The following is a 26,965-nucleotide window of genomic DNA, read 5'->3' as shown; positions in this document are numbered from 1 at the left end:
ATGGCGACTGGTGGAGACCCAGAGGAGGAGCAGGTGGTTCCAAACGAGGAGGATGAAGCCGATGTGAAAGCCATACAGGCCCGCTACCTCCGGAGTCCCTCCCCTAGCCAGTAAGTAGGCCATCCTGAGCGTCATACCGCCGCCTCAGCACGGCCCTGGGTTCTGCTCTCCATGCTGGCAAATGGACAGCGTTGTGGCACGGTGAGGGCCAGACATTGGTGTCTCCAGGATTTGTGGTGCGGTGGTCTGGCGGGGTGGGGGTGGGGCGAAGACAAGCACACAGGGAAGGACCAAAGGCTTCTGGGAAGTGCTGCGGCTGGCCTGGACCTGGGAGTGGGGAATTTGGCAGGTCGACCTACAGGGTGTGCTTGATTCACCGGGACTGGGTGAGCGCTGAGACGCCAGAAAGTGTAAGAGGAGAGATGAAGGAGGAAAGAGGCCCATGGACCTGGCCCCGGTGCTCAAATAATTTTGCATCCACAATGGAGCTGTTGCTTTCCAAGGGATAGAAACACCCTAGGGCAAGTGGCAGGATGCCAGTGCAGGAGATAGACATCTCCTAGAAGAGCCCTCTGCCCTCTGCGATGAGTCATTTCGGTCCCATTAAGAGCACTGATGATTTAGGCTGATGTGGGTTGACAAATTCATGTGACTCTTTAAGAAAACACAGGGGACTAAAGAAATGCCATTGGGCTGTCGAGATGATTCACTGGGTAAAGGCGCTTGCCGCCAAGGCAGGCCACCTGGGTTGGATCCCCACAGTCCACACAGGAGAAGGATGGACGGAGCTGACCCCTGCAAGTTGTCCTCTGACCCCCACATAGGATCCGTAGCATATGTACCCTTCTCCCAACACACACAGAAATAAGCAAGTGTACTTTTAAAAATGAAAGAAAAAGAATCCGGGCGCGATGGCACACATCTTTAATCCTGGCATTTGGGAGGCAGAGGCAGTCTCCAGGTTCGAGGCTAGCCTGGTAGATAGAGCTAGATCTAGGACAGCCAGAGCTACACAGAGAAACCCCGTCTTTAGAGAAAAGAAAGAAAAAAGAAATGCTAAAACAACAGCGTATGTGCCTGTTTTCTTCTGCCATGATTGAGACGTGCCTTCTGAGCACAGCTCTGTCAGCAAATGGTGTGAAGAATCCCTAAGTTCTTGTCTCCCTGTCAATCAAAAGAGAAGCCCAACTGCAGTATGTCAGGGAACTCTGACCTTTCTCCATTCTTCACCCAACACTCGGGACTGAACCAGAGCCCAGACACTCGGGACTGGACCAGAACTGTTAATCCCACCGGTGGCGAATAAGACCACTCCCACAATTGAAAGCCAAGTTTGAAGCAAGCTTTGGTTTAATACTGGCCAGGTTGATGGACTCTCTGGCCAGGTCCATCTCTGGTTTCCCAGAAAAATGGCCCTGAGTCACAGTTTGCCATGGCTTAAGTGTTTCCCATCAGGTCCAGTCAGGGGTAAGCATACATCCTGATGTATTTCCTGCCAGTGAACCTCCCGCCCACATGTGATCAAGGACATCCAGTGCAGATGGGTCAAACAAACTTGTTTAAGGGAGTGAAAGCATGTGGCTTGTGATATTCCATAAGCGATAGCCACCAGAATTTCAGGAACTATCTGTCCTTGGGCAAGGGTTTTGCTGATCAGGGTCATGTTTGTTTCATGGATCTCTTGGGCATAGTAATTAAAACTTACAATGTAACTTTGGCTCTCACAGAACTTGCTGGGCATGGCCTCTATCCTGAGCTGTACCCCTATCTTTTGGAATCTTGACTTCTATGTAACCCTTCTTGACCCCAGTTTGCCTGAGTTCTCCTGGAGTCTCCCTCAGGGGCTTCTGCTCAGTGTTCAAAGCTCCCTGTTGGAGAAAGATAGGTCATGAAGATGAGCTATGAGCTTTGGGGTGGTCCTAGCCCCACGAGCTCGTCACACATGGGTCAGGCATTCAGTCCGGAGGGGCTTGGAGACTTCACGTTCGGCATTATGTAACAGTGCTGTGTTTGCACCTAGAAAAAGCTATCCGAGTTAGAGATTTAAGATGTAGTTGTATTCATCCACACTTCCTGTCTCAGTCAGGGTTTCTATTGCTTTGAAGAGACACCATGACCATGGCAACTCTTATAAAGGAAAACATTTAATTGTGGCTTGCTTACAGTTTCATTAGTCATTACATTAGTCCATTGTCATAATGACTGGGAGCATGGCAGCATGCAGGAAGACACCGTGCTAGAGAAGTAGCTGAGATCTTGATCCGTAGGCAGCAAGAAGAGAGAGATACTGGGCCTGGTTTGGGCTTTTGAAACCTCAAAGCCCACCCCCAGTGACGCACTTCCTCCAACAAGGCCACACCTCCTAATACCTCTCAAGTAGTGCCACTCCCTGATGACCAAGCATTCAAACATATGAATCAATGGTGGCCATGCTTATTCAAGCCACCACACTTCCCTAAGGCAAAGGTAGCTTTGTGTCTGCTTGGGGTGTGGAAGTCCTGTGCATTCCAGTGATGCTTCCGGTAGACCAAATAGAGGTGCCCTTCTCCTTCTGATAAGCACCAAGACAGGTGCCTGAGCAAACAGACAGGAACTGAGGTGCTACTGTCCTCTGGATCCACTAAGTAAAACATGGCTTTTATGGTCACTGTGCTCAGCAGTACATGGTAAAGGGTGTAAAACAGAAGCATTTCCCACGGTGCTGTTCAGAGTCCACCAGCTGGAACTCAGCAAGGCCCTACTTGCTTGCAAAGGACGGTAGGTCCTGGGTTCATAGGCCCAGGGGGAAGAGGAAGTGAATTTGTCTATACGCAGCAGTCCCAGCCACAGACCCCTTCCACCAGTCTACCCACATTACCTTTGTGCCCACACAGAACTCTCTGTCTCAAGCCTGAATGCAGCACCCCATAGTCTCTTCAGGATGATGGGTAGGAAAGCCTTCATCCCAGGAAAGGAGAGAAGATGTGGCTGTCCTGTTCCTGGTGAACATGTTTACTCTGGAAGTGAAGAAATGTATTCTAACCGGGACATGCCTCCTAAGAGGAATTTTTCCCTGCCGCTCCCCTGGGCCTCTCGCTCACTGGCTTCACAGCAGGGCTCTGTGTCCTGTCTTTGTTCATTGTCTTCCACTGCCACATGTGAACCGGGTGGGAAAGCGAGACTTCCTTGAAGGCTGAGTGGCTTTTGCAAACTATGTCTTGCACATGAAAAATTGGAGCATATGCCACCCCAAAGTTCACACTTTGTTTGAAAATAGGATCCCGTCAAAAACTCCGTAGACTGTGATCTGTGTGCCCCGGACAGCTCCATTTCAAACCTCATTTGTGTCTTCCTTCCTTGTCTCAACCTGATGACGATTATCTTGAATGATTACCTGGTACTGTACATTTGGGTAGGAAGTCTGGAACATGTTGTAGTTTCCAGTGTGACTGTTAGAAAGTGCTGCCAAAGAATCCATAACTAGTATGTAGCTAACCAGGGCCAATGGAGAATTTATTAAGGCAACTCCACGTAGTTAAAAAGGAGGTTTGTTTTGGGGGGTAACTTACAGCTAGTAAAGGGGTTGGTTACAGGATCCGGGAGAGGTGAGGTGCAGTCCAGCTGAGTTCTCTGGAGAACTCTGCTCGGTCTACCATACAGCATCCAGGATCACCAGGAACCAAGAAAGCCAGTACATCTGAATCTTGGGCCTTAAGGGCTCCCATCTCGGCCCCGCCTCAGGAGCTGGTCATAGGTAGGCGTGACCGTTACCAGAAGCCTCACTGGGGGTAGTACTTTCAGGTCAAAGCTAGAACAGCTACCCACTACACAGGGCAAAATGAAAGGGTCAGATATAAACAGCAAGAAAGGAAGAAAGAAAAATATGGAAGAGGGGAATAAAACATACAGAAAAGGTGCAGCAGGTAAGACGGAAAAGCAGAATGTGGGTTTAAAAGGAAATGATTACATAATTGCATTAAATTTGAATAGATCAAATATTCCAATTAAAAGAGCAAAATTATCAGACTCCCTTTTTTCAAAGCCCGTGTGCTGTTTGTGACAAGGATATGCAAAGGCTAGCAAGAGAAATCTTACATTTTACTGATTGCTCATAGCTTCAGAAATCAGTGACATAAAAAAAATGAATCGTGTTGATAATTAGGCACCTGGAAGGGCACAGTGGAGTGAGCTTGCCTTTGGTCTGGGATGTCTGAAGCCTGAGCTGGAAGTATTGGAAGATTAGGATGACTTTAAGACAAAGGGTACCTCAACAGCTGGGGCCGGGTGTCATAAGGATGTCTCATGATAGTCATTTTATGCGGTGACTAACTGGGCTAGTGTTCAGAACTCCTGAGTTTATCTTTCTCTGCAATTTCTCCATGTGGGCCCTGCTGGCTGCTAAAACTGGGCTGCAAAATCCCAAGAATTGTGTTCCATAGAACAAGACAGAGTGTGTGAGTTTCTTTATACCTAGACCACAAGACACACATCTCTTCTGCTATACTTTACACACCCGCACACACATACATACATACACACACACACACACACTCCACAGAGTTTCCAAGGGAAACAATAAAGACTCAACACTCAATCAAAAGAGTTTTATGGTTGCATTATGAAGAGAAAAACTAGGAGAGGAAATACTGTGGTCATCTCCGGACGATAAATCCAGCTGCCACAAGGATAGACACAAACAGAAAACAAATCAGTGAAGCCCCTTGATTCCAGACAAGGCAGAGTTTAAGATAAGGATGCTAGAGAAAAAGAAGGAAATGCCATAGTGATTGAAGGTTCAATTCACCAGGAAAACATAGTCGTTTTAAATACCTACGACCTAACAACGTAGCCTCGAAATACATAAAGCAAAAGCAAAAACAAAACAAAGGTCCAGGCAGGAGGGGTGGCTCAGCAGTTAAGAGCACTGGCTGTTCTAGAGGACCCAGGTTCAATTCCCAGCACCCACATGGCACTTCACAACAGTCTCTTCTGGCCTCTGTGGGCACTACACACATCTGGTACACGTACATATATACATATACATAAAATTAATTAATTAAAAAACTGACAGAAGAGAATAATTTTCACAATTTTAACCAAATATTTTTAAACCTGTGTTATTAAATGATAGAATGAGATAAATAAATTATGAAGAATACAGATATATTCAAACAAATTGACCTAGTTGGCATTTATAGAACATATATGTGTATGTATGTGCATGTGTGTGTATGTGCATGTGCATGTGTGTCTGTGTGCCCAGCAACTTCAAGATATTCACTCTCATCATGGGCATATAGAATATATACTAAAATAGGTCAATTAGTGGGCTAGGCATGGACCAACAAATTTCTCTGATCATAGTTAAATTATGGTAAAAAAAAAAATCAGTAAAAAACCCAAAATAAATTTAAACCACAGTTTACTACTACATCATGCTCACCAGCACATCTTATATTTTTGGTTGTGAGCCTGGCCTTTAACGGCTGAGCCATCTCCCCAGCCCTCACCGGCATATCTAAAATGAAAGGCTGCTGCTGGCGATGTCAAAGAGGGTGTGAATGAATCGGAACTCCCCCGCACTGCTGGTGAGGGCGTGAACTGGCAGAACCCTCAGGAGCTTTTACACTCCGTCCACTGAAGCTCAGTGCGTCGGCGCTCCTTGGACACAGAAGGCTCATTCTCAATGCATCTGAACAAAAACAAGAAAAAATGTGCACCGGAATATGTACTCAAACATGACAAGCCATCCAGTCGATGCTAGGCTGGGTAAGTGAAGTCGGTGGTACACAGATGCTGCCCTGGAGAACGTGTGTTTTATTAACTGTCTCCTGGTGTGGTTCGGCTTCTCCGATTATTGGCTGACAAGGCAAATAGCAAGAGCACACAGAGGTGAGGGGAGCCACTGGGATGGGAGCGGGGAGGAAGAGCCGCACTTTTGTATCAAGTCAGCCTACCACGAGACACAAGCACCTGCTGATACTGAAATTGCACCTGCGTGGGACCCCTAGCCCTGAAGCAGCCAGTCCCCCTTCCAGGTAAAACTAGCATGAGGCGGAAATACAAGTGGACTAAGCTGAGCATCCTTCAGACTCGGTCCAGCATCCACAGCCGATTGCCTCTGGTTCTCAGTGATTGCTGCTGAATCCCGCTGGTTTTGATGCCCCTCTTGGTTTGTGTCTACTCAGTACGACTTCCTGCAAGCAGGTCTCCAATCAGCTACCGTTTTCAGACGTCTTCAAGGAAAGCACTCGGATGATGGCATGCCATGGGTTACATTGTCATGCCGTGTCATCACAAAGTCTGAAGTGTGAGCTATTACTGTGCTTGACTATAAGCACAGGCGTTTGAGCCGGCAATCCCACTGCATTGCATAGAATGAAGCTGAAAGCCAACCCCGATGGATGCATTCAGTGTGTGTGTTAGTGTTGGTGTTTGGTGGTGGTGGTGGTGGTGGTGGTGGTGGTGGTGGTGGTGGTGGTGTGTGCATGATCATGTATGGGGATAAATGTGCACCTCATCTAAAGGCCAGAGGTCAACCTCTGGTGTGATTTCCCTATGCTCCACACACTTTGTTATTGAGACAGACTCTCTCACTGGCTCACCCACTAGGCTCCGCTGGCTGCACTGTGAGCTCCAGAGATTCTCCTGCTTATTCTTCCCAGTACTCATGTTATAAACATGTGTACAGTGCCAGGCCTTCTACACAGGTTCTGGGGATCAACTCAGGTCCTCATGCTTACACAATAGGTACCCCACTAACTGAAAAGACAACTCCAGACTAGGAGAAAACATTTGCAAGTTACATGTCTGACAATGTATTTATAGCTAGAATATAGTTCTTTACACCTGCAAAATTCAAGAAATATATTTTTAGCTCTCAAAATTCAACTTAAAACAGACAAGAGATTCGAAAATATGTTTCCCCAAACATGATATACATATCACCCACAAGCATGTGAAAATGATGCTCAAAACCCCTTAGTCATTGGAGAAATTGGAACTAAGCCCATAATGAATTACCATTACAGATCTGGTAGAGTATCTGAAATGAAAAACACTAGCCGCCCCAGCTGCTCATGAGGATGCAGCAACTGGAACAATCTTAGGCTGGAAATACAGAGGGCAACCATTTCACAAACCATCATTTGTTTTAAAATTGCGTGTATTCCTGCCTAAAGACCTGGGCCTGTATGGTCCAGCCGTTCTAGATATGAAATGAGACATGAAAGCTGAGCTTCACGTAAAGAATTGTACACAGATGCTCATGGCAGCTTTTTCATAAGAACTCAGAAGTTAGAAACAGCCTAAAAAATCTATTGACAAGTGAGTGAATAACCACATTGTGGTGCTCTCGTAGTGAGAATACTATACGGCACCAAGAAGGCATGAAGTATTAACTCAGACAACATGTGGATAGATCTCAAAGTGAAAACAGTCGGACAGAAATGAGTGCACACCCTGTGACTCCATTCTTAGAAAATTCCAGAAGTTTGAACTCATCTCTCTTGGCATAGAGCAGCTCAGGGATTCCCTGGAGAGCACAGGGCAGGGTGGGGTGAGGTGGAGGGCTTACACAGGACCAGTGCAGCAATCTGGAAAGGTTGATAAGTGGAGCCCTAGTGCTCCCAAATGGAGACACCTGCCAAACTCACCACACCAATGTGTACATCTTAAATGTGTGCAATTTGTACATAAATCCTATTGCAAATACATCTATTTTTTTTTTAAGCCATGGGAGCAGGGAGGACCCATTGTAGTAGGCAGGATAGCACCATGGGAAGAACTTGGATGTTGTTGGGACCAAAACTCAGGTCAGATCTGCTCTTCAGCGTCTTAGCCACGAGAATGTGCTATACAAATAACAATCAGGAATAGTCGTTTTCCTCAGTGATTGAGACGAGACAATACAGCATATATGAACACATTTGAGATATTTGATAAACGGTGGTCTAGTTCACTTTTCTTCCGAAGAGGAAGCCCTTTCAGTTATTCACAATATTAATAGATTTTTCTTGCAGGAAAGTTGCATGCACTCCGGTGGGGAGATCACATTTGTCTGACTCTGCTGTAAGCAAATGCTGTGTTCTCATCAGCAGAGCGTTGCTTCTGGCTCTGGATCCCCATCCTGAATGATTCTCCTTGAGACTCAGTCCTTCTTGCTTTATTGCTTTAACTCAATGTTTGATTCTTTCTAAAATATATAAACCAAGTTAGCAAACAGCTCGCCAGCAGACTCTTCGTGGTACGTTTGTCAAGATAGGGTCTTGCTGTGTGGCCCAGATAGGACTCCAGTTTGCTGTTCTCCTGCGTCAGCTTCCCAAAGGCTGAGATTACAGGAGTGCATCACTATGCCCAACTGAATAGTTCTTGTACTTGTTTCCTAGGGTTGTGAGCAAATTACGGCAATATGTATGGCTGAAAAGTCATAAATGTACTGTCTTGTAGTTTAGGAGGCCAGAAGTGTAAAACCAAGGTCACTGGGACTTGCTCCCTTTGAGACTTTAGAGGAGACACCTCCCTTGTCTCCTAGCTTTGGTTGGCTGTGACCATTTCTTGCCTCGTGGTAGCATTAATTCCAATTTCTACTCTCCTCTTATAAGGGCACTGGTCATTAGCTTTGAGTATCTTCCTAATCTAGGGTGATTTCATCTAATTACATCACCATGATCCTTTATTTTTTAAAAAAAAAAAAAAAGCATTTGCAGGCTGTGGGGGATACACCTTGGTAGGATAGGACACCCTCAACCCACGACAGCCCTAGATCCCACCCTAGCAGACAAAACTTTCCTATAAGACAAGCACAGTGCTTCGTACAACTTCAGTGCATGCTCCAAATGGCCCCTGTCAACACAGCAATTGTAACTGCGTCCTGATGTGCAGTGTGCTTGGGGTCCTGGCAGGAAGTCTACACATTTTAAGCCTCATTTGAATCTCATCCTGGGACCTAAGAACCTGACGAAAGGATGTAGACAATGGACCGGCCCAGAAACCTCCATTTCTAACTGAGCTGGACACTGGCATCAGACGCCTTAGGTTTCAAGCCAGCCCCTGGCAGCCACACTCTCCGGGGGAAAGTCTGTAGTTAGAGTCATCTGTCTTCCAGGCAGAAAATTTTTCTTAAGAATTTATGAGTTAACTGCAATGTAAACCCCTGTCCAGTGTAGTAGCTTGTTGAGGGCATCTCCCTCACCCACAATCTCCATTTCACCTCCTAGCTACCTGAAGAAATCGGGGTGTACATGGACCTCTGCACACCTCTCCCCTATCAGCGCTTAACTGGCATTGTCCCCAAAGGTCAAATCAAAAAGGGTACCACCACCCCTCCCCCGGAGACTCCACCCCAATTTCATCTGCAAGAGACTCATTGGCTGAAGATGATTAGCTGCAGGCAGGTCTAGTGGGAACATCACAGCTCCGTCCTGTCACTAGGCTGCCCGGCCATTGGTTTAGTGCATTGGCTTTCAAACTTCGTTGTTTATAATCTGCAGTAGAACAAACCATTTATATCACAACTCAGAGCGTATACACTATACATATACATTTTTAAATTTTTTCCCCAACTACCCTTATCCTCACATCGAACGGTGGTTCCCTCACTCCCTACCTCTGTCCTTCCGTTTTCCCTTTCCCAGACACAGGGCATAACCCCCTAAATTGATTCCGTGATGCACAAATGGGTCACAGTCTGCAATTTTGAAAAACACAGGTTTAAAGAAACCTGCAGCGTCTCCCGGTCTCGGCTAGGAAGTCCATCAAACTCCCCTTTATTGTTGTCTTTCAATTCGCCCTCAAGGCTTTCTTAGCCGCTGCTTTCCTGATCCTCTGATGAGGTATGTATCGATCCTAGATCCTCTTTTTTCTGCCTGTCCTTCTGGAACAGCCAGCCTTGCTGCTTTCTAATCAGGGTGTGCATGTCGCCTCACTCCATCTCAGGAATACTGGTTGAGGCACAGATGTGGTCATAAATCAAAACCTCAAGGCTGCCATCTCACTGACCTCGCAAATATCAACAGGGCCACCGCTCAGGCCTCTCTCTCTCTCTCTCTCTCTCTCTCTCTCTCTCTCTCTCTCTCTCTCCTTTCTTTCTTTTCCTATAATCCTGATTCTCTGCCAGAATGCAAGGTCTTTTTCTGTTTTACACACCCCTCATTATTAGACTTCATAACCCCTATCTGCGGCAGAACAGTCTTAGAACTATTAGGTTCATATTTCCTCACGGCAGCAGACTCAGAAAAATATTGGTGTCCGAATCCCACACTCCACACTAAATAATGCCAAGCAACCAAGGAGAGACGTATTGGGGCCTAGGGAGGAAATCTGCTTTTGCCTTCCTTGTTTCCCTGTTATGAAGCTGACAACCATCTCCAAAGTGGCAATCCTCCTGGTACCTGACCCATTAGCCAAGTTCAATCTTTAAATCCAGGAGCAGGAATAACTCTCAGCCATTTCTGTTTTAAAATTTTAATTTCAAATCTTCCTTCAGCGTCTCAGAGTTTAGGTACATTTAGGACAGATCCTCAATTCCTACATCAGTCACTTGAAACCAAGCCTGAAAACTGGCTGCGGTGGCACATGCCTGTAATCCCGGAACCCAAGAGGAGGAGGCGGAAGGAGTCTGAGAGTCTGAAGCTAACTTACGCTATCCAGAGAGTTCAAGCCAGCCTGAGATACACAGCAAGAACAGGTGTCAAAAAACAAACAGACGAAAGCACCAGTCCTCACAATCTGAAGGGACCATAGTGGATGGGAAATGGCGTGATCAAGATAGATGAAACCAGACCAGGATCACCAACACCACATGCTGAGCTCCTTGTGGGGCATCTTTCCACATCAGACAAGTGAGGGCGCATCTTGTGTTCATTTCAGGGGGTGTCAGATTACAGATGTGAGAGGGTGCAGAGCCCTGGAGGCCCACAGTGGAATAAAGACAGACGACCCTGTGGGAGAAATGAGGGGCTGTTCAAAAAAGACCCCTTTGTAATCCTCACGGTGGTGCCAAAGTCCTCACCATGGGCTTGTTTTGGTTCACTCAAAATATTAATTTACATAGGGCTGACCCTTAGCAAGTAAAATGATTAATATTTTATTAATACCAGTATAAATAATGTTATTGATAAATAATTAATAAAACTCCCTGTATAAATAAAATATTGTTGACATGGAAATATGACTCATACCATTATAAAAATTTTAATACTGGCTGTGATTTTGTGAAATGTATGTGAAAACCAAGACTGCCATAAGCCCTGGGCTCAGCATGACCACAGATCTAGTATAGAGGCTGGGTTTGCCCTGGCCCCATGTTGGCAATATTTTGTTGTTACTTCACACCCACAACATATGTGGGTGTGTCAATGACATGGATTTGATTCAACACTGTTGAAGAATGCCTTAGTATGTGCCCAAACTCACCTCTTAGTCCTTGGAATCACACTTTTCATTATTTAATTGTGCTTAACAAACTTTAAGAACTTAGACAATAATTTTATTTTACTTTCATTCCTTTCAAGCCAAGACTCTGGATAGGACTAAATAAATAATCTGTTTCTTGAGATATCAGTAAGAATGGATGGAGGATCCACCACTGAGGGGCTTGGTATGGGCTGGGAAACTCAGCAGGGCCCTTGGGTAGTCAGACTCCATATATGGTGTTCTGTGACTTTTTCTGGGGAGACATGAACAAGTATCTACTTACCCCAAATAGGAAACCAGTAACAAACCAAAATAAAGATGCCACTAAAGTCCACCTTGGTGGATTAGTGAGTTTATTGGGGTTACTTACAGGAGCATTATATAAGAGGTTACTTATAGGATTAGCTGCATCACCAAAAAGTCCACCCCAATATGGATGACAACTTGTGAAAGATATACCCCTGGAGCGGCTCTGCTGTCGGTCAAGAGAATGTACAGACTGCTCCTCCATCATGGGCCAAGGAACAGAGGGCACTAGACCAGAACCTGAGAGAGGTACAACCTTCAAGGCCTACCTCTAGTGACCTACTTTTATCAGGTAGCTTCCGAAAGTTCCGTGACCTTCCAGAACAGCATCACCAACTAGGATCCAACTGTCTAAACATGTGAGCCTCTGGGGGAACATTTAGTTTTACACAGTAACTCTGAAACCATATATATTTGAAGATGCACTTTCTGTTCATAAGGAGTACTTGAGGGTAAAATAGGAATGATCTCAAAGACCAATTGCTGCTGGAAAGTCCTTGGGAGCTATGACTGATAATGCCACAGTGTGCTCTTCCTTGGGCTGCATAGGCAGATCTGCCCACACTCGGGGTAGAGCCACAGGCTACTCCTTTCTTTTAGCAAGGCATTTTCGCTTACCTAGCTGACACCGAGTACACTAGTCTCCCAAGGTTATACTCTGGTGTCACGGGTAGTTACGGGAGAGTTTTTCTGGCAATCAACTCAATTTCATTCCCTTCTAGCTTATCTGAAATTCACTCCATTCAATTCAGCTAGATTCTGCTCAGCTCAACTTTACTCAGCTCAAATCCATCCCTCTATGCATATTCTCACAAGCATTTTCTAAAGCACTTTCCTATGGCCACTATTGGGCCTGGGAGCCCGGGTGGGATTGCCTTCTTGATGGACTCATCTCACTATTCCAACCTTAATGGTATCAGTGGCATTGGCCAGAGCACAAGACTGGACCTTGAGGAGTACCGCCCTGACGGCATCTTCGCTCTGCCATTTGGACAGTTTTCTCAAGCTCTGATCACCTTTCTTCACCTATAAAACAAGAGTAACAGTTCACTCTACCTGGTGGGACATTGGTCAGGGTTATATTCCCAGAGGGCACTCAGAAATGCTATCTGTTAAATCTCCTCACTTTTTAAATCACTCTGTTTCTAAAGGTAAGACCAGATGAGCGAGGAAACCCAATGTTCACTCATACCTGGAAAACCCCTCCATAAAAAGGGAGTTCACTACTGAACTTTACAGGGATCCTAATCTTTGCTCTGCCCTCATTCTCCATGCTCCTTGGTGCTCCTTCTCATGCCTCCTTTGAATTTCTTTTGAGGAATAGCTTTGATATTTACCCATGTTACTGTATTGATTCCTTGGACTCAGCCTGACCCGTGATCCTTTGAGCTCAGAATCAGGAAGGACCTGTGACTCGAGCGCACCGGTGGCATTTCACGTCACCTTCATTGTCCACCCATCTCTGTACAAGCAAGGAGAAGGTACTGGGGATGGAGGGAACAGCCTGTCCAGCCCACCATTCCTGCAGACCCCTGTAGAGGCACATTTGGTGACATTCTCAATAGCACCGACGGCAGAAGGGGTAGAACATTAGCACATGTAAGAGAGTAAGGTCTTAGGGTCAGCTCTCCAGCCATGGGCACATACTCCTCTTTCTGCAACCCAGACTACCACATCATTCCATGGCAACCCAGAATCAGAGGTGTTAACTCAGATTCCTATCGACGGGTACCCAAGCTGTAGAATACACATCACACAGCGTCCTCAAAACATAGTGCAGGCCTCCCTTTTATCCCTCAGTGTTTACCAAACATAGCTAAAATCAGAACAGGTTTCTACTGTTGGAATGCCTTCATGCACACGGTGCTGAGCTTAGCCCACATATACCTTTTCTCTTAGGTACTCAGTGGTTTCAGATGCAGAAACTGAAAGTATTTTCATGGAGCCTATCCATCTCTCCTCAGCTGTGGCTGCCAAACAGATCATCAAAGAAGGTAAGAAGCTGACATCTGAGTGGGCACAGGGAGGGGCAGGTAGCATCTGAAGACTCTTGCAGGAGGCCCGATGGAAGGGGCAGACCTGCTTGTCCAATGCTGCCCATCATGTTGAGGAGAGCAGATCTGACAGGAGCAGGTCTGCCAAATTCACCTCAATAACTTGGATGGGGCAAGTGGAAATAATCCCATACTATGTGAATGGTTCTCTAGTCCATCGTCATGGAGGGAGGCAGCTCCACTGTGATCCCAGAACTGTCCATTCTGGGTTTTTTGTTAACTTCAAAGGCTGTGAGTAGGGGTGAGTGTGGAGGGCTTGCAATAGACAGAAACCTAAAAGACCAAGAAATTGATAGGAATAAGCAATACCCAGAGAGTTCTGTTCAAAGAGGTGTTTACATTTAGATCTGTATCCATTCTGCTTAAGGGTAGTCTTCAAACTACCTTTAAAAGCTGATAAAGTGGGACCAGTGAAATGGCTCAGTGGATAAGGGTACTCGCCATGAAGGATGGTGGCCTGAATTTGATCCTCTAATCTCACACAGTGGAAGGAAAGAACCAAGTTCTTTGACCTCCACTCGTACACCTTGGTGTAGGTGCCCTCCAACACACACACTCCGAAAAGAAGTAGTTATTTTAAAACTTTAAATCGATAAGGTAGGTTGCCATGAGGAAAATTAGGGGGATATAGGATAAGTAGTGATGTTCATATTTATACTCAAATTTTGAGCCAGACAACACGCATACTATATTTCACTCAAGGATACCCATCCTGGTCGAAATGTTTTGGGGTTTTGGTTTGTTTTGTTCCCCTAGGAAGTTTGGGCCAATCCTCTTTCACGATTTTACTCTTTCCAATTCTCCTACAACCTGTCCAGGTGGTCTGCCTCACTTCTGATGGGCTTGGTAAGAACAAGGCATCATTACTAGTGACAGAGGGCTCAGGTAGCTGGAATTTGAACTTTTGTAGAATTTGAGTTTTCTGACATCTTGTCAGAAAGGCTCTGGGTCCTGGCTTGAGACAGGCTCAAGAGATCACACTACCCACCCTCCTGGAATCTAGGAGGTAAGAACTGTAGGCAGATGAGGTCCGCGGGCAGATGAGAACCGCAGGCACTAGGGCTTTAGTGCAGGGAAGCAAACAGTGAATGAGACAAATAAGCAAGTTAAATGTTTCTCAGAAGGTAGTCTCTTACAATTGACTCATCAAAGTTTAACATTTCCACGGAGTGTTGGCTTTCCAGATGTGATAGGGTGGACTATGTTAACATCATTCATTCGTTCATTTAGTAAATACATATGACCATCCACACTGTACTGGGCACTGTGGGACTTAAAGGCACGAAGCAGACATACTTCAAGTACCCAAACACCAGGTCTAAAATGTTATCAGTCAGCTCTACAGACAAAGAAGTGAATGGCAGAAGCCAGTTTGAGTTTCCCTCCCCCATACCCACTTGCAGTGAATCCTGAGCACAAGTCTAGACCAATACCATGGTCCTCCTGAGTCCTAAGTAAATCCTTCCTGGCAGATCCTCCTGGCATTCCATCTGTGCCAAGGTCCCAGTAGCTAGCTGGCCCAGACTCTCCCAAAGGGTGGGGAAAGCTATGGCGTTCCTAACTCTTCGATACAAATGCCACATGTCCCCTCTAGAACTCAAGCCTCGGGGTCTCAGAACAGACACCGAGTGTCCAGGCATGCTGGAGTCTGCCGAGCAGCTGCTGGTGGAAGACCTGTACAACCGTGTCAGGGAGAAGATGGATGACAAAAGCCTGTTCAACACCCCCTGCGTGCTGGACCTGCAGCGGGCCCTGATCCAGGACCGGCAAGAGGCCCCTCGGAATGAGGTGGATGAGGTCTGGCCCAATGTCTTCATAGCTGAGAAGTGAGTGTGTTCATGGGGAGACTTGGCCCCCCATTCTTCTCCTCTGGGTAATCCTTGAGATGAAATTCCTCTAGCTCACCAAAGGCCTCCATGGTTCCTTCCATCAAATGGCGCCTGCCTGGTCACTTACCCAAGCCTGACAGTGGAGAAAATTTTCCTATCACCCTGCACACAGAGATCCCCGACAAAATGACCACGTTCTCCTCCTTCCCATCAGTGCTCTCTAGCACAGCCTTGCCCTTCCAGGTAGCTTCCTGACACAGGTGTTTGCCAACTCCATCATCTCCACCACCTCACCACATCCTAATAACCAGAAAAGAGAACATTAGGAATCACTGACAGTGCCCATGTGCACACGTGTTTAACAAACTATGAGAATGTATGCAATAAGTAAAAGAATCGTGTATGTGTACAGTATGATGCTGGTTAGGGTGTGTGTGTGTGTGTATGCGTGTGTGTGTTTGTGTGCACGCACGCGCACATATTCTCATAAACCTCAGATTACAAAGAAACGCGATAGAATGTTAAAAAGTACCTGAGAGGCACTTTTATTTTCTTCTTTGGGTTTCTTTTGAAATATCCAGGTCCCCGCGATGTTGTTTTTATAATCAGAAAACTCAGTTTTAAGTTAATCAGTGGTTTCTGGAGTAAACACAAAAACAGCTCTCATGGTCCATCTCTTCAAGGTCTTGTCAGTGCATAATTGGTACCAGTAGGCTAATTTGTGAAACTAATTTTTGCTGATTCATTGGCTACTTAATGAGATATCTTCCTGATGCGATTACCCAAGAGCCAGAATTGAAGGACAGAGGTTAGGGCCCTGAAGCAGGCAGGAGAGAGCTTTGGACACCGGGTCTTGTACTCCATCATGGAGTGATCTGTTGCCCAGAAACTTATTCCCAGATCATCAAGTCCTAAGTGACCTTTAACTAGATGTGCAGGTCCAGAAGCATTTATTCCATGGTCACAGACATCTCCAGATGTCCCCAGCTAAAGGCCTCTGTGGTTCTTTGAACAAAACTGTCCTCGGGGACTCTTCAAATTGAGCTCTGCTTACTCAGTTACAGAAGAAAGAGCCCTGAATACTATTCTTGTTCGGTCTTTTTCTCCTTTCAAGCCTTGAGTAAAAGCTCTTGAATTTGTTTTTATAATCTTCAAACAGGAACAAAACTGCCCTTTCTACTTCTTCAGTTTATGATAAGGACAAAAATAAAATGATGTATGTGAGGGGATCTGGAAGAACACAGCATGTGATGCCAGAGTACAAGACTTCTAATTTTACTTATTTACTATTTAAAAAAGCATTTTTGTATGCATGCTTTGCCTGCATGAACATCTATGCATACCTGAGGCCAGAAAGAGGGATCTCCTGGGACTGGAGTTACAGGTGGTTATGAGCCACCACATGGGTGCTGGGAATAGACCCCTTGTCCTCTGGAAGGGCAGCCAGTGCTCTTAATCACTGAACCATCTCTCCGGGCCCCTAATTTTTCTTTTTATGCCATCTTTATGCTTTGATGCGTGTACATTTCCAGTGTACATTGGTCTTCTCCTTGGCCGGTGACCTGTCTCTTCTCTGTCTTGCTGTAGCCTAAAGCATTGGCCTCTCTTTATTAAAGCGACAGCAGTGAGCCCCAGACTGCAAGGGGCAGAGGAGGGAGCACTATCCAGCTACGTGCTCCCCATCATCCTGGTAATAATATACCGGCTCTGACTCTTGGCAACCACACCCTGCCTCTCTCCCCAGGAGCGTGGCTGTGAACAAGGGCCGGCTCAAGAGGCTGGGCATCACCCACATCCTGAACGCTGCACACGGCACCGGCGTTTACACGGGCTCTGAATTCTACACCGGCCTGGAGATCCAGTACCTGGGAGTGGAGGTAGATGACTTCCCAGAGGTGGACATCTCCCAGCATTTCCGGAAGGCGGCCGAGTTCCTTGACGAAGCATTGCTGACCTACAGAGGTGAGGGGGTCCTGCAGGGTCCCGGCTGCTGCGGGAAATCCTCCAGTGGAGAGGCCAGAAGGGGGAATGGTATGAAAACCTCCTGATTGCTTGGAGGAAATCTGTTTTTGTGTGGTGGCTTTCTCTGAGAAAGGAAAGAAGGCTCAATTCGTCCGGTGGGCAATTATTAAGGGCCAGACACGTGGTGAGTACTGTTCTCGCGCTGTCATGAGGTGTAGCAGATATTACAATAGGCAGCAAGGGAAAGGAAAATTAGAGAAGGAAAGAGGGAAGGGGGGAGGGGAGGGGGAGAGAAGGAAGGAGGGAAGGGGGGAGAGAAGGGATAGAAGGCAGAGGGAGGGATAGAAGGGAGGAGGGAAGGGGGAGGGGAGGGGGAAAGAAGGAAGAAGGGAAGGGGAGCGGGGAGGTGGCCATAGTAAATGCAAGGCAGACTAATTAGGATGATGCACTGGAGGGGCAGGCTAGCTCCCTGAGGGTGCTGGAGACCTCACTAAGGACAGGACCTTTAAGCTCCATGGGGATGAGGAGCTAGCCTGGAAGAGGGTAGAAGGGTGTTCTTGGCTAAGGGAACTGCTAGTGTAAAAGCCCCAAGTTTGATGTGTTCAGGAATCAAAAGACTGGGCTGGGTTAGCACGGTGCATGAGGGCTGCGTGTCAGGGATGCCACAATGGGGAAGTAAGAGTGCCCACAGGATGAGAGGGCTTTGAGGTGATTGATGGCCTAGGCACCACTCCCTCTGCCCTGGAGAATGGTCAAGTAGGAGGGGATGGAGCAGGACCCGGCTGCTGTGTGAGGCATTGTGAGAATAAACCAGAGTCAGTAGGAGTGCCCAGGGTCCTGCACACTTCTCCAGGACAGGCTCGTGTCCCTGCACGGATGACAGCCTGACAGTAAAAGTGCAGGATTTGCTGTCCGGAGGCCTGACCTGGAGTCCCTGATTAGTTAGCTTTATGCATGGACTATTTTCCTTGCCCAGGAAGCATAGTGTCCTTGTATTTAACTAATGCTAATGCTGCTGTACGGAATAAAAAACTTAGAAACAAGCTTATGTATCACACTGCCTGCCCCATGACGAATGTCACCATCATAAGAAATAATACTGTTAGGGATTCCTGGAAATGGCATTGGCTGTCACCACCCATCACCAGGATTGGTAGCTCCTAATGGAAAATACCCACCCACACAGATTATGTGTATGTGTGTAAATTTTATTACACACACACACACACACACACACACACACACACAGAGAGAGAGAGAGAGAGAGAGAGAGAGAGAGAGAGAGAGAGAGAGAGAGAGTTCTCTTTTATTTTTTCTTTTGATTTTTTTTTTAAACCCTGGGATTTTTGTGTTTGTTTTAGAGACAATGTATCACTCTGTAGTCTGGGCTGTATTATAACTCATTATGTAACCCAGGCTGGCCTTCAACTTGAGGTAATCCTCCTGCCTCGACCTCTTAAGTGCCAGGATTACAGCCATGAGCTACCTATCCAGCTTAAACTTACTTTTAAAAATGCAAGCCTTTCCATCTATGTGGGGTTGAGTGCGTCAGTCAATGTCTGTTGCAAGGAGGCTTTGCTCCTTTGCTCCCCTCAGTCAGGAGCCAGCTTCCTGTCAGAAAGAGCTGGAAAGCAAACAGGGCATGGGCTGTGCATGTAACAGGCGGCCACCACAGCAGGAGAGCATGGATGCCATAGCAAGCAGGGAGCTTGGGCAGAACTTAGAGCCACAGCTAGAGCAGGCCTGTGAAGGAAGAGGATGCTGCACAGGAAGTTTCCTACCTTTGGCCTATGGAGGGCACACGCCTAGCTTCTAGGATTCATGCACCAATGCAAAGCTGAGCATTAACGCCACTTAGGCCCGTGGTTCTCAGCCTTCCTATCGCTGCGACCCTTTGATACAGTTCCTCATGTTGTGGTGACCCCAACCATAAAATTATTTCTTTCTACTTCATTACTGTAATTTTGCTATGGTTATGAATTATGTAAACATCTGATAGGCAGGATATCTGATATGCAACCTTTAAGTGGGTTGTGACCTACAGACTGAAAACTGTTGGCTTAGGCTAAACCTTTGGGAAGCCTGGTCCCCACCTTGCCAGGGCCTCTCCTGTCCCCATTCTGGCATTGAACCAACCACCTCCTGCGGGTACAGGCAGCAGGACTGTGCAGAGGTGGTGGCTGCCACCTTAAGGTAGGTCCTACTTGGAGGCAGAGAAGTAAATATCAGAATTCCCCCCCGAGTCTTTCTTTCCTTTACTCTAGGATGGGTTGGAGGAAGAAACACCAGCATTCATCACAGTGACCCCATGATGGGGTGTTGCTCTTTACACTTTACACACTGAGAAGTTGAGACTCCTAGACAGGTTCTCTGGCTTTGCCTCTGTGTGATAATAAAATTCCCTCTGCCCAAGGCAGTGATAAATGTGTGTAATCCCAACACACAAGAAGCTGAGGATGAAGGATTGTCTTGACTTCTAAGCCAACCTCAACTATCAAGTATCAAGCCAGGCATCATTACAAACCAAGACTCTGTCTCAAAAAAATAATAAATACAATGCATACATACAGGGGTTGAGGGGCTGGTGGATTTTGCTAGTAAGTGTAAAACCAACTCCAGTTCCTCAGAAAAGCACTGTGCTGAAGCCAAGCCGCCAAGAGACACAGGAAAGAATTTCAAAACAGGACCCCAACATGGCTGGCTGGAGACACTAGACATTGTCAGGACTCCTGGTTTCTGTGTTCTTTCTCCCTCTGTGTCAGACAGAAAGGCTGTCATTAGCTAGTCATCTGCCTCAGTCCAATTTCCAAATTCCCTGGAGAGCTGGTCTAACAGACTCTGGTCCTTTGTCTACCTACTGTGAGTTCCATCAACAGCAGCAATTGGATGGCTTCTGGGCAAGCACTTGTTTCTTTGGGGTGTGGGGAGGTATGTTCTGAAAAAAGGGGGAATTATGGGTTGGGACGATACAGGGAAAATCCACAATTTAAAAAAGCGCACTGAGGGGTAGAGAGGGTGCAGACACAGTCGTACTGAAGCCTTGCGCCGTCTCCAGGAGCACTCTTTAATCTTGGAAGCGGGGCTCTTATCCAGATGGTCCTTCCACCCACCAATCAGCCCAGTGGCTAAACAAAGTGATGACTGTGTACATTGGCCACCTTCCTGGAGCCATTTTATCGATAGAAAGTTTTCATCCTGTCAGCGTGGCAGGGACAGAGGCACAGCTCCACGCGGTTACCCGGGTTACATCAGCCCGAGGTGTTCCCTTAATCTTTTGGCGCTCTCCACTGAGGTAAAACCAGATCCTTGACAAAAAAGGATTTCAGGATGAGCCATCATGAAGCAGACTTGGTGTTTATTAAAAGACATTTTTTAAAAAACACATTTCAAACCAGGGGTTGATAGAAAGTGGGGAGCGTAAGAAGGCAGTGGGGCACCCCCTGAGAGCACGGGCACTGGCCGCTCTGATGGAGTGGCCCTTGGCTGCCTTTACAATAGCCAGGCGCACTGTTCTGGTAGGGTTCTGAAGCTATTATCTTTAAAGGGTTGCTAACCTAAATGAGATCACAGGGTGGTTCCTGAAGGGCACGCGGCAGGATTGCAGTTGATAAGGTAAAACTCGAGATCCCAGGGATGCCGGAAGTTAAGTGTCTGCAATGTAAACAAAGTGAACAGACCCCCAGAAAATGTCTGGCAGAGGAATGACACCAATTCAAGGTCATATACATTCAGCTTTTCAACCTAGGTCATTGCTATTTTAACATAAAGTGTCCACAGATGAAAGGGATGTTGTCGTTATGTGGGTAACCTTCGCAGCCCAGCTAACGGTGCTGGAACTCTTGATCTCCACTGGCGAGAGGCTGCAACGAGGGCTCGTCTCCATTCCTGTGGCCCCATAATTTCTCCCATCTTTCTACCTGGCTTCAATAGCATAGAATATGCTATAATACTCCATTATAGAGGGTGCTCCCTGGAGTTGTGCTCAGTGCCTCTTCCCTGGTGCTCTGGATTGAACCCAGGTCCTCTCAAATGCTAGGCAAGCTCTATCCCGAGTGCTCCCTTTGCCTGGGCCTTGCCCTTAACAGAGAAAAGAGAAAAATCCTGTTCTTGCTACGGATGAAGCGAGCAGAAGCCCCAAAGCCCATCTCACCCCCGTCTCCTTGTCCTTCAGACTGCTTCCCTGAGGTTCCGCAGGGGAACCCCAGAGACAAGAACACAGCATAGGAAGACTTGCCCTGCTCCAAACCTGCTTGCTTTATACCAGAATGAGTCTAAACAGGATCTGATGCCCTTATGAGAAAGACTAGGCAGTAACGTCCTGAAAGCGGCCTGGCCTGTCAAGGGATGAGTGTGAGATCTTGATACTAACAGCAGGAGGTTGTGACCTGGCCGGATGGCTAAGAAAAGGCCCTCAGTGAGGCACAGGTGTGGTAGGAAAGGCTAAAATGAGAAACAGAGGCCTTTATTATTTTGACTCTGCTCAGTTACCTCCCTCTAGTGGCTGCTGACTCCTGGCAAGAGCAGCATTGCAAGGCCCTGGGTCCCTTCCAGTCTCAGTCTCTGACCTCCACTGTGACAAAGACATGGCCTTACTGGCGCAAAGATATAATAATAAAAGAGTCATCCCCTATTCATATTATCAGATAGGACTCCTGCCGAGTTAGCAAACATCTCCAAAGGCTGTTGGCAAATAGATTGATGACAGCCAGGAAGAAGGTCTCCGGGGGTCTCAGGCTGCATTTTAAACAGCCATTAGAACGAAGGTACTGACAGAGTGTCTGTCACATTTATGAAAGATGCAAAGCACAGGGGAGGCCAGGGGACAACATGTCTGCTGAATGGTACAGTTGAGCCTTTCGGAAGCTTCTGGAGGCTGGAAGGACAGACTGCATAGACCAAAAGTATCAGTAGGGATTTGTAATGTTATCTTTATGCTTCAAACATGGAGGCATGGCTTAGTAGCAGGTGGACTTTGTTTTATAAATTTCAGTTGATAGAGAAGAATTTAAGACCATTGTTTGACCTGTCTGTCCATATTGCAAACAACGCTTTAGATGGTTTGAGTGCCCCCTCCTAGGGTTTCCTGACCTGAAAGTTAATCCCAGTTTTTTTGAGATAATAAGAGTGTGGGAACTTGATCCAACTGTAGTGTTTGGAGATGCAGCCTTTATGAGATGATGAGGGTTAGATAAGGTCATGAGGGTGGAGCCCTCATGATTCAATCCTGGTAGCTTTTAAAGAGGCAGAGATGAGGGGACACACACACACACACACACACACACACACACACACACACTCACACTTCCTGTCCTTTACTCTGTGGTGCTCTACATTGCCTCAGGCCCCGCCAGCACGAAGGCTGTCATTAGATACAGTCTCTAGACCATGCACCTTCAGAGTCATAAGCAAAAAATAAACTTACTTTCTTTATAGAGCAACCTGCCTTGGGTATTTTATTCTAATTGTAAAAGGTGCTTAGTACAGATGGCATGAGTGGAGGCTAGGTGTCCAGACACGTGACATGGGAACCTACCTACTCTATGTGAGTTGTCCTGTCCTGAAAACAAACTCCTCGTAAAAAAATAATAAAACCAGAAAGTTCAATGTTTTGATTTAATGTTTGGAGAGGAATGTCTACAGTCAAGAGGGGAATGCCTAAAAGACTCAGATTAGCCAGGAAGAAACCAAATATGATCATGACCTTTGTGAAGTACAAAAGGTCTGGTCCATACAAAAGCTCTTCTTGTTGATTCCAGAACGTCAGTGTAGAAACACTGGATGCCTGTTGCTGTGCGTTACACTTTACCCTGATGTATGAAAGAATTCTCCAAAAGTGAGATGGTCCACTGTGGAGGGAGGAGTGTGTGTCTATGGATCTGTGAGCCAATGAGTCCCATTGGCTGTCAGCATCCTGCAAAGGCCAAATGGTGGGCATGGCATCCGGCATGGACCGTAAAGAGCAGTTTCCAGTTTTTGTCCCTGTCCTCTGCCTCCTAACTTCGTTAATTTTTCCCCTCTTGGATGAGGAAGAGTTTGGGGGGAGAAAGTAGAAATGGACCCCGGTGCTTCAGATGTGACAATAATGGGGACAAGTGCCTTGCATGACTGGGGCATGAACACCAGAGTCAAAGCAAACATGCAAAGCTCAACAGATCAAAGTAACCCGCCAGAAAAACAGCCCGAGGGAGCCGAGCAATTGTGTCATTGTTCCTTGTGCTCATTTTATTTTTAGGGAAAGTCCTGGTCAGCAGCGAAATGGGGATCAGCAGGTCAGCAGTGCTGGTGGTGGCCTACCTGATGATCTTCCACAGCATGGCCATCCTGGAGGCCTTGATGACTGTGCGCAGAAAGCGGGCCATCTATCCCAATGACGGCTTCCTGAAACAGCTGCGGGAGCTCAACGAGAAACTGATGGAGGAGAGGGAAGAGGAGTATGGTGAGGAGGAGGCTGAGGAGGATGCCGGGAGCACACTGGGTGCTAGAGTGAATTCACTGATGGTGGAAGAAGAAGATGATGTCACCAGCCACCTGAGTGGCTCCTCCTTGGGGAAGGTCAGCCAGGTCTCTAAGCCAGTCACCCTCATTGATGAAGAGGAAGAGGAGAAGCTGTATGAGGAGTGGAGGAAGGGGCAGGGCCTCCCCAAGGGCCAGGCTGCTCAGGGTAGAGAGGGCAGTTCCTCTGCCCAAGATGGGGATGACGGTGAGGATGGGGATGTGGAAAGGATAATCCAGGAGTGGCAGAGCCGAAATGAGAGGTACCAAGCCAAAGGCCACCGTCAGTGGAGTCGGGAGGAAGAGGAGGAGGAGGAGGAGGAGGACAGCTCCTATGCCAGCAGAAGGCGCAGGCACACCCTGAGCGAGAGCAGCGTCTCAGAGAGTGTGAGCAGCCATGACATCCGGATCTTGAAGCAGCAACTGGAGAAGAGCGGCCAACGCCGCCTCGGAGGACGCTGCTCTGACTCTGAGTCCACAGAGAGCACCTGGGACATGTGGAACGAGAGACTGCTAGAGATTGAGAAGGAGGCTGCCCGGAAGTACCACTCCAAGAGCCAGAGGGAGGAAATGGGTGCAGATTCAGAGGCAGGGGGCAGGGTCCGAGAGGATGATGAGGAGAGTGTGCTGTCCGAGGCCAGCTCCTTCTACAACTTCTGCAGCAGGAACAAGGACAAGCTCACTGCCCTGGAAAGGTGGAAGGTTAAGAGAATCCAATTTGGATTTCACAAGAAAGACTCAGAGGTGGGAGACGGAAGCAGTGAGCACGGCACTGAAGAGGCAGCCGGAGAGAAGAACCTCTCTGATGTCAACCTGACGGCTTACCAGGCCTGGAAGCTGAAGCATCAGAAAAAGGTGGGCAGTGAGAACAAGGAGGAGGTGGTGGAGATGAGCAAGGGAGAGGATGTCGCCTTGGCCAAGAAGAGGCAGCGGAGACTGGAGTTACTGGAGAGAAGCAGGCAGACCCTGGAAGAGAGCCAGTCCATGGGGAGCTGGGAGGCAGACAGCTCAGCTAGCAGGAGCATCCCCCTGTCTGCATTCTGGTCAGCAGCCCCCTCCGTCAGTGCAGATGGGGACACGGCGTCAGTACTCAGCACCCCGAGCCACCGCCCTCACCTGCCTCAGCCTGCAAGCAACATGCCCACCACACCCCTGCCTAACCTGCCAGTGGGCCCTGGAGACACCATTTCCATTGCCAGCATCCAAAACTGGATTGCCAACGTGGTCAATGAAACCCTCGCCCAGAAGCAAAATGAAATGCTCTTGTTGCCCCGCTCTCCCTCTGTTGCAAGCATGAAGGCAGCACCGGCAGCCAGCTGCCTGGGGGATGACCAGGTCTCCACGCTCAGCTCCTCCCTGAGTGGCGGCTTACTGCCTCAGAGCCAGGTGAGAGCCAGCTCTGACGCTCAGTCTGTGCTGTCCTCCACCAGCTCACTGGCCTCCAGGGCTGAAGGCAGTGGGAGCAAAGTGAGGGGGACCAGCAAGCCCATCTACAGTCTCTTTGCTGACAACGTGGACCTGAAGGAGCTCGGCCGGAAGGAGAGAGAGATGCAGTTGGAGCTGCAGGAGAAGATGTCCGAGTATAAAATGGAGAAGCTGGCCTCAGACAACAAGCGCAGCTCTCTCTTCAAGAAGAAGAAGGCCAAGGACGATGAGGACAGCGGCGTGGGTGACAGAGACGAGGACACCGACAGTGCCATCGGAAGTTTCCGGTATTCCTCTCGCAGTAATTCCCAGAAGCCTGAGACAGACACCTCCTCCTCCCTGGCCATCTCTGATCACTGCAGAAATGGCCACAGAGCTGGCAACGAGATGGATAGCAATATTAATACGTGGCTCAGAGGCCTCGGGGCGGAAGAAAAGTCCCCTCCCCAAAGTGATTGGTCTGAAAGCTCCAGGGGAAAGTACACCAGGTCTTCCCTGCTCCGGGAAACTGAATCTAAATCTTGCAGTTACAAGTTCTCCAAATCCCGGTCAGAGGAACAGGACACCTCCTTCCACGAGGCAGACGGCAACACCGTGAGAAACACCTCACGGTTCTCATCTTCCACCACCAAAGAGGGCAGAGAGATGCACAAGTTCTCCAGGTCCACATTCAGCGAGACTGCGAGCTCCCGCGAGGAGAGCCCGGAACCCTATTTCTTCCGCCGGACCCCTGAGCCCTCTGATGGGGAAGAGTCCCCAGGGCCGAGGCGCCCAAACTGGACCAGGCCCAGGGACTGGGAAGATGTGGAAGAGTCATCTAAGTCAGACTTCGCTGAGTTTGGGGCCAAGAGGAAATTTACCCAGAGCTTCACGAGGTCAGAAGAGGAGGGAGAGAAGGAGAGGACAGAACGCGGAGAGGAAGGGACGTTTGCATCTGGGCGCCGGTCCCAGTACCGGAGAAGCACAAACCAGCAAGAGGAGGAAGAAATGGACGACGAAGCCGTCATCGCTGCTTGGAGACGGCGGCAAGAAGAAACCAGAACTAAACTGCAGAGGAGGAGGGAGGACTGAGCTGAGTGAGGCCCACACTGGAGACATTGGGAACACAGGAAGAAGTCATTCAACATAACATGAGGCTTGGGAACACCTTACCACTGCCTGCCAAGGGTTAAGCAAGTGGACAGGATCTTCCAGACACGCAGAAATGCAAGTGTCCAAGAAGAAAGGGCCTGGGCGTACAGTCGCAGGGAGAAGAAGGGAGCGCCTTCCATGTAAGGCCCAAATTCTGGACCAGCTGGCACTTTCTGTCACCCAAGTCCCTCTAAGCCTTGGTGCTTCCCTTCTGCATTTGATAGTGACCATTGCAGAGCGGAGACCTGAGTCCGGAAAAGCCACCGAGGAAGACCATGCATGCAGAGCGTGGTTCTATTTGCAGAGGATTTGTAATGAGACCCAGGGAATCTACTCCATAGCAGGTCTGACCCCTCCCTGCAATGCTCCACC

The 26,965-nt window shown here is 47.8% G+C and overlaps 1 protein-coding gene across 1 annotated transcript; it reads left to right on the top strand.

Moving 5' to 3' along the window:
• On the top strand, window positions 1-26,965 carry Styxl2 (serine/threonine/tyrosine interacting like 2). The gene is made up of 5 exons (XM_052736508.1): window positions 1-110; window positions 13,600-13,694; window positions 15,349-15,580; window positions 17,328-17,545; window positions 23,778-26,965. Exons 1-5 carry the CDS (start codon window positions 1-3, stop codon window positions 26,531-26,533), a joined length of 3,411 nt encoding a protein of 1,136 aa, XP_052592468.1. The 3' UTR covers window positions 26,534-26,965.

The sequence above is a fragment of the Peromyscus californicus genome, unplaced genomic scaffold (genome assembly GCF_007827085.1).
Source record: "Peromyscus californicus insignis strain IS unplaced genomic scaffold, ASM782708v3 Scaffold_14__1_contigs__length_90479793_seg_2, whole genome shotgun sequence".
Lineage (NCBI taxonomy): Eukaryota > Metazoa > Chordata > Mammalia > Rodentia > Cricetidae > Peromyscus > Peromyscus californicus.
Note: the sequence above shows the minus strand (reverse complement) of the source record. Positions and strands in the feature narration are given on the sequence as shown.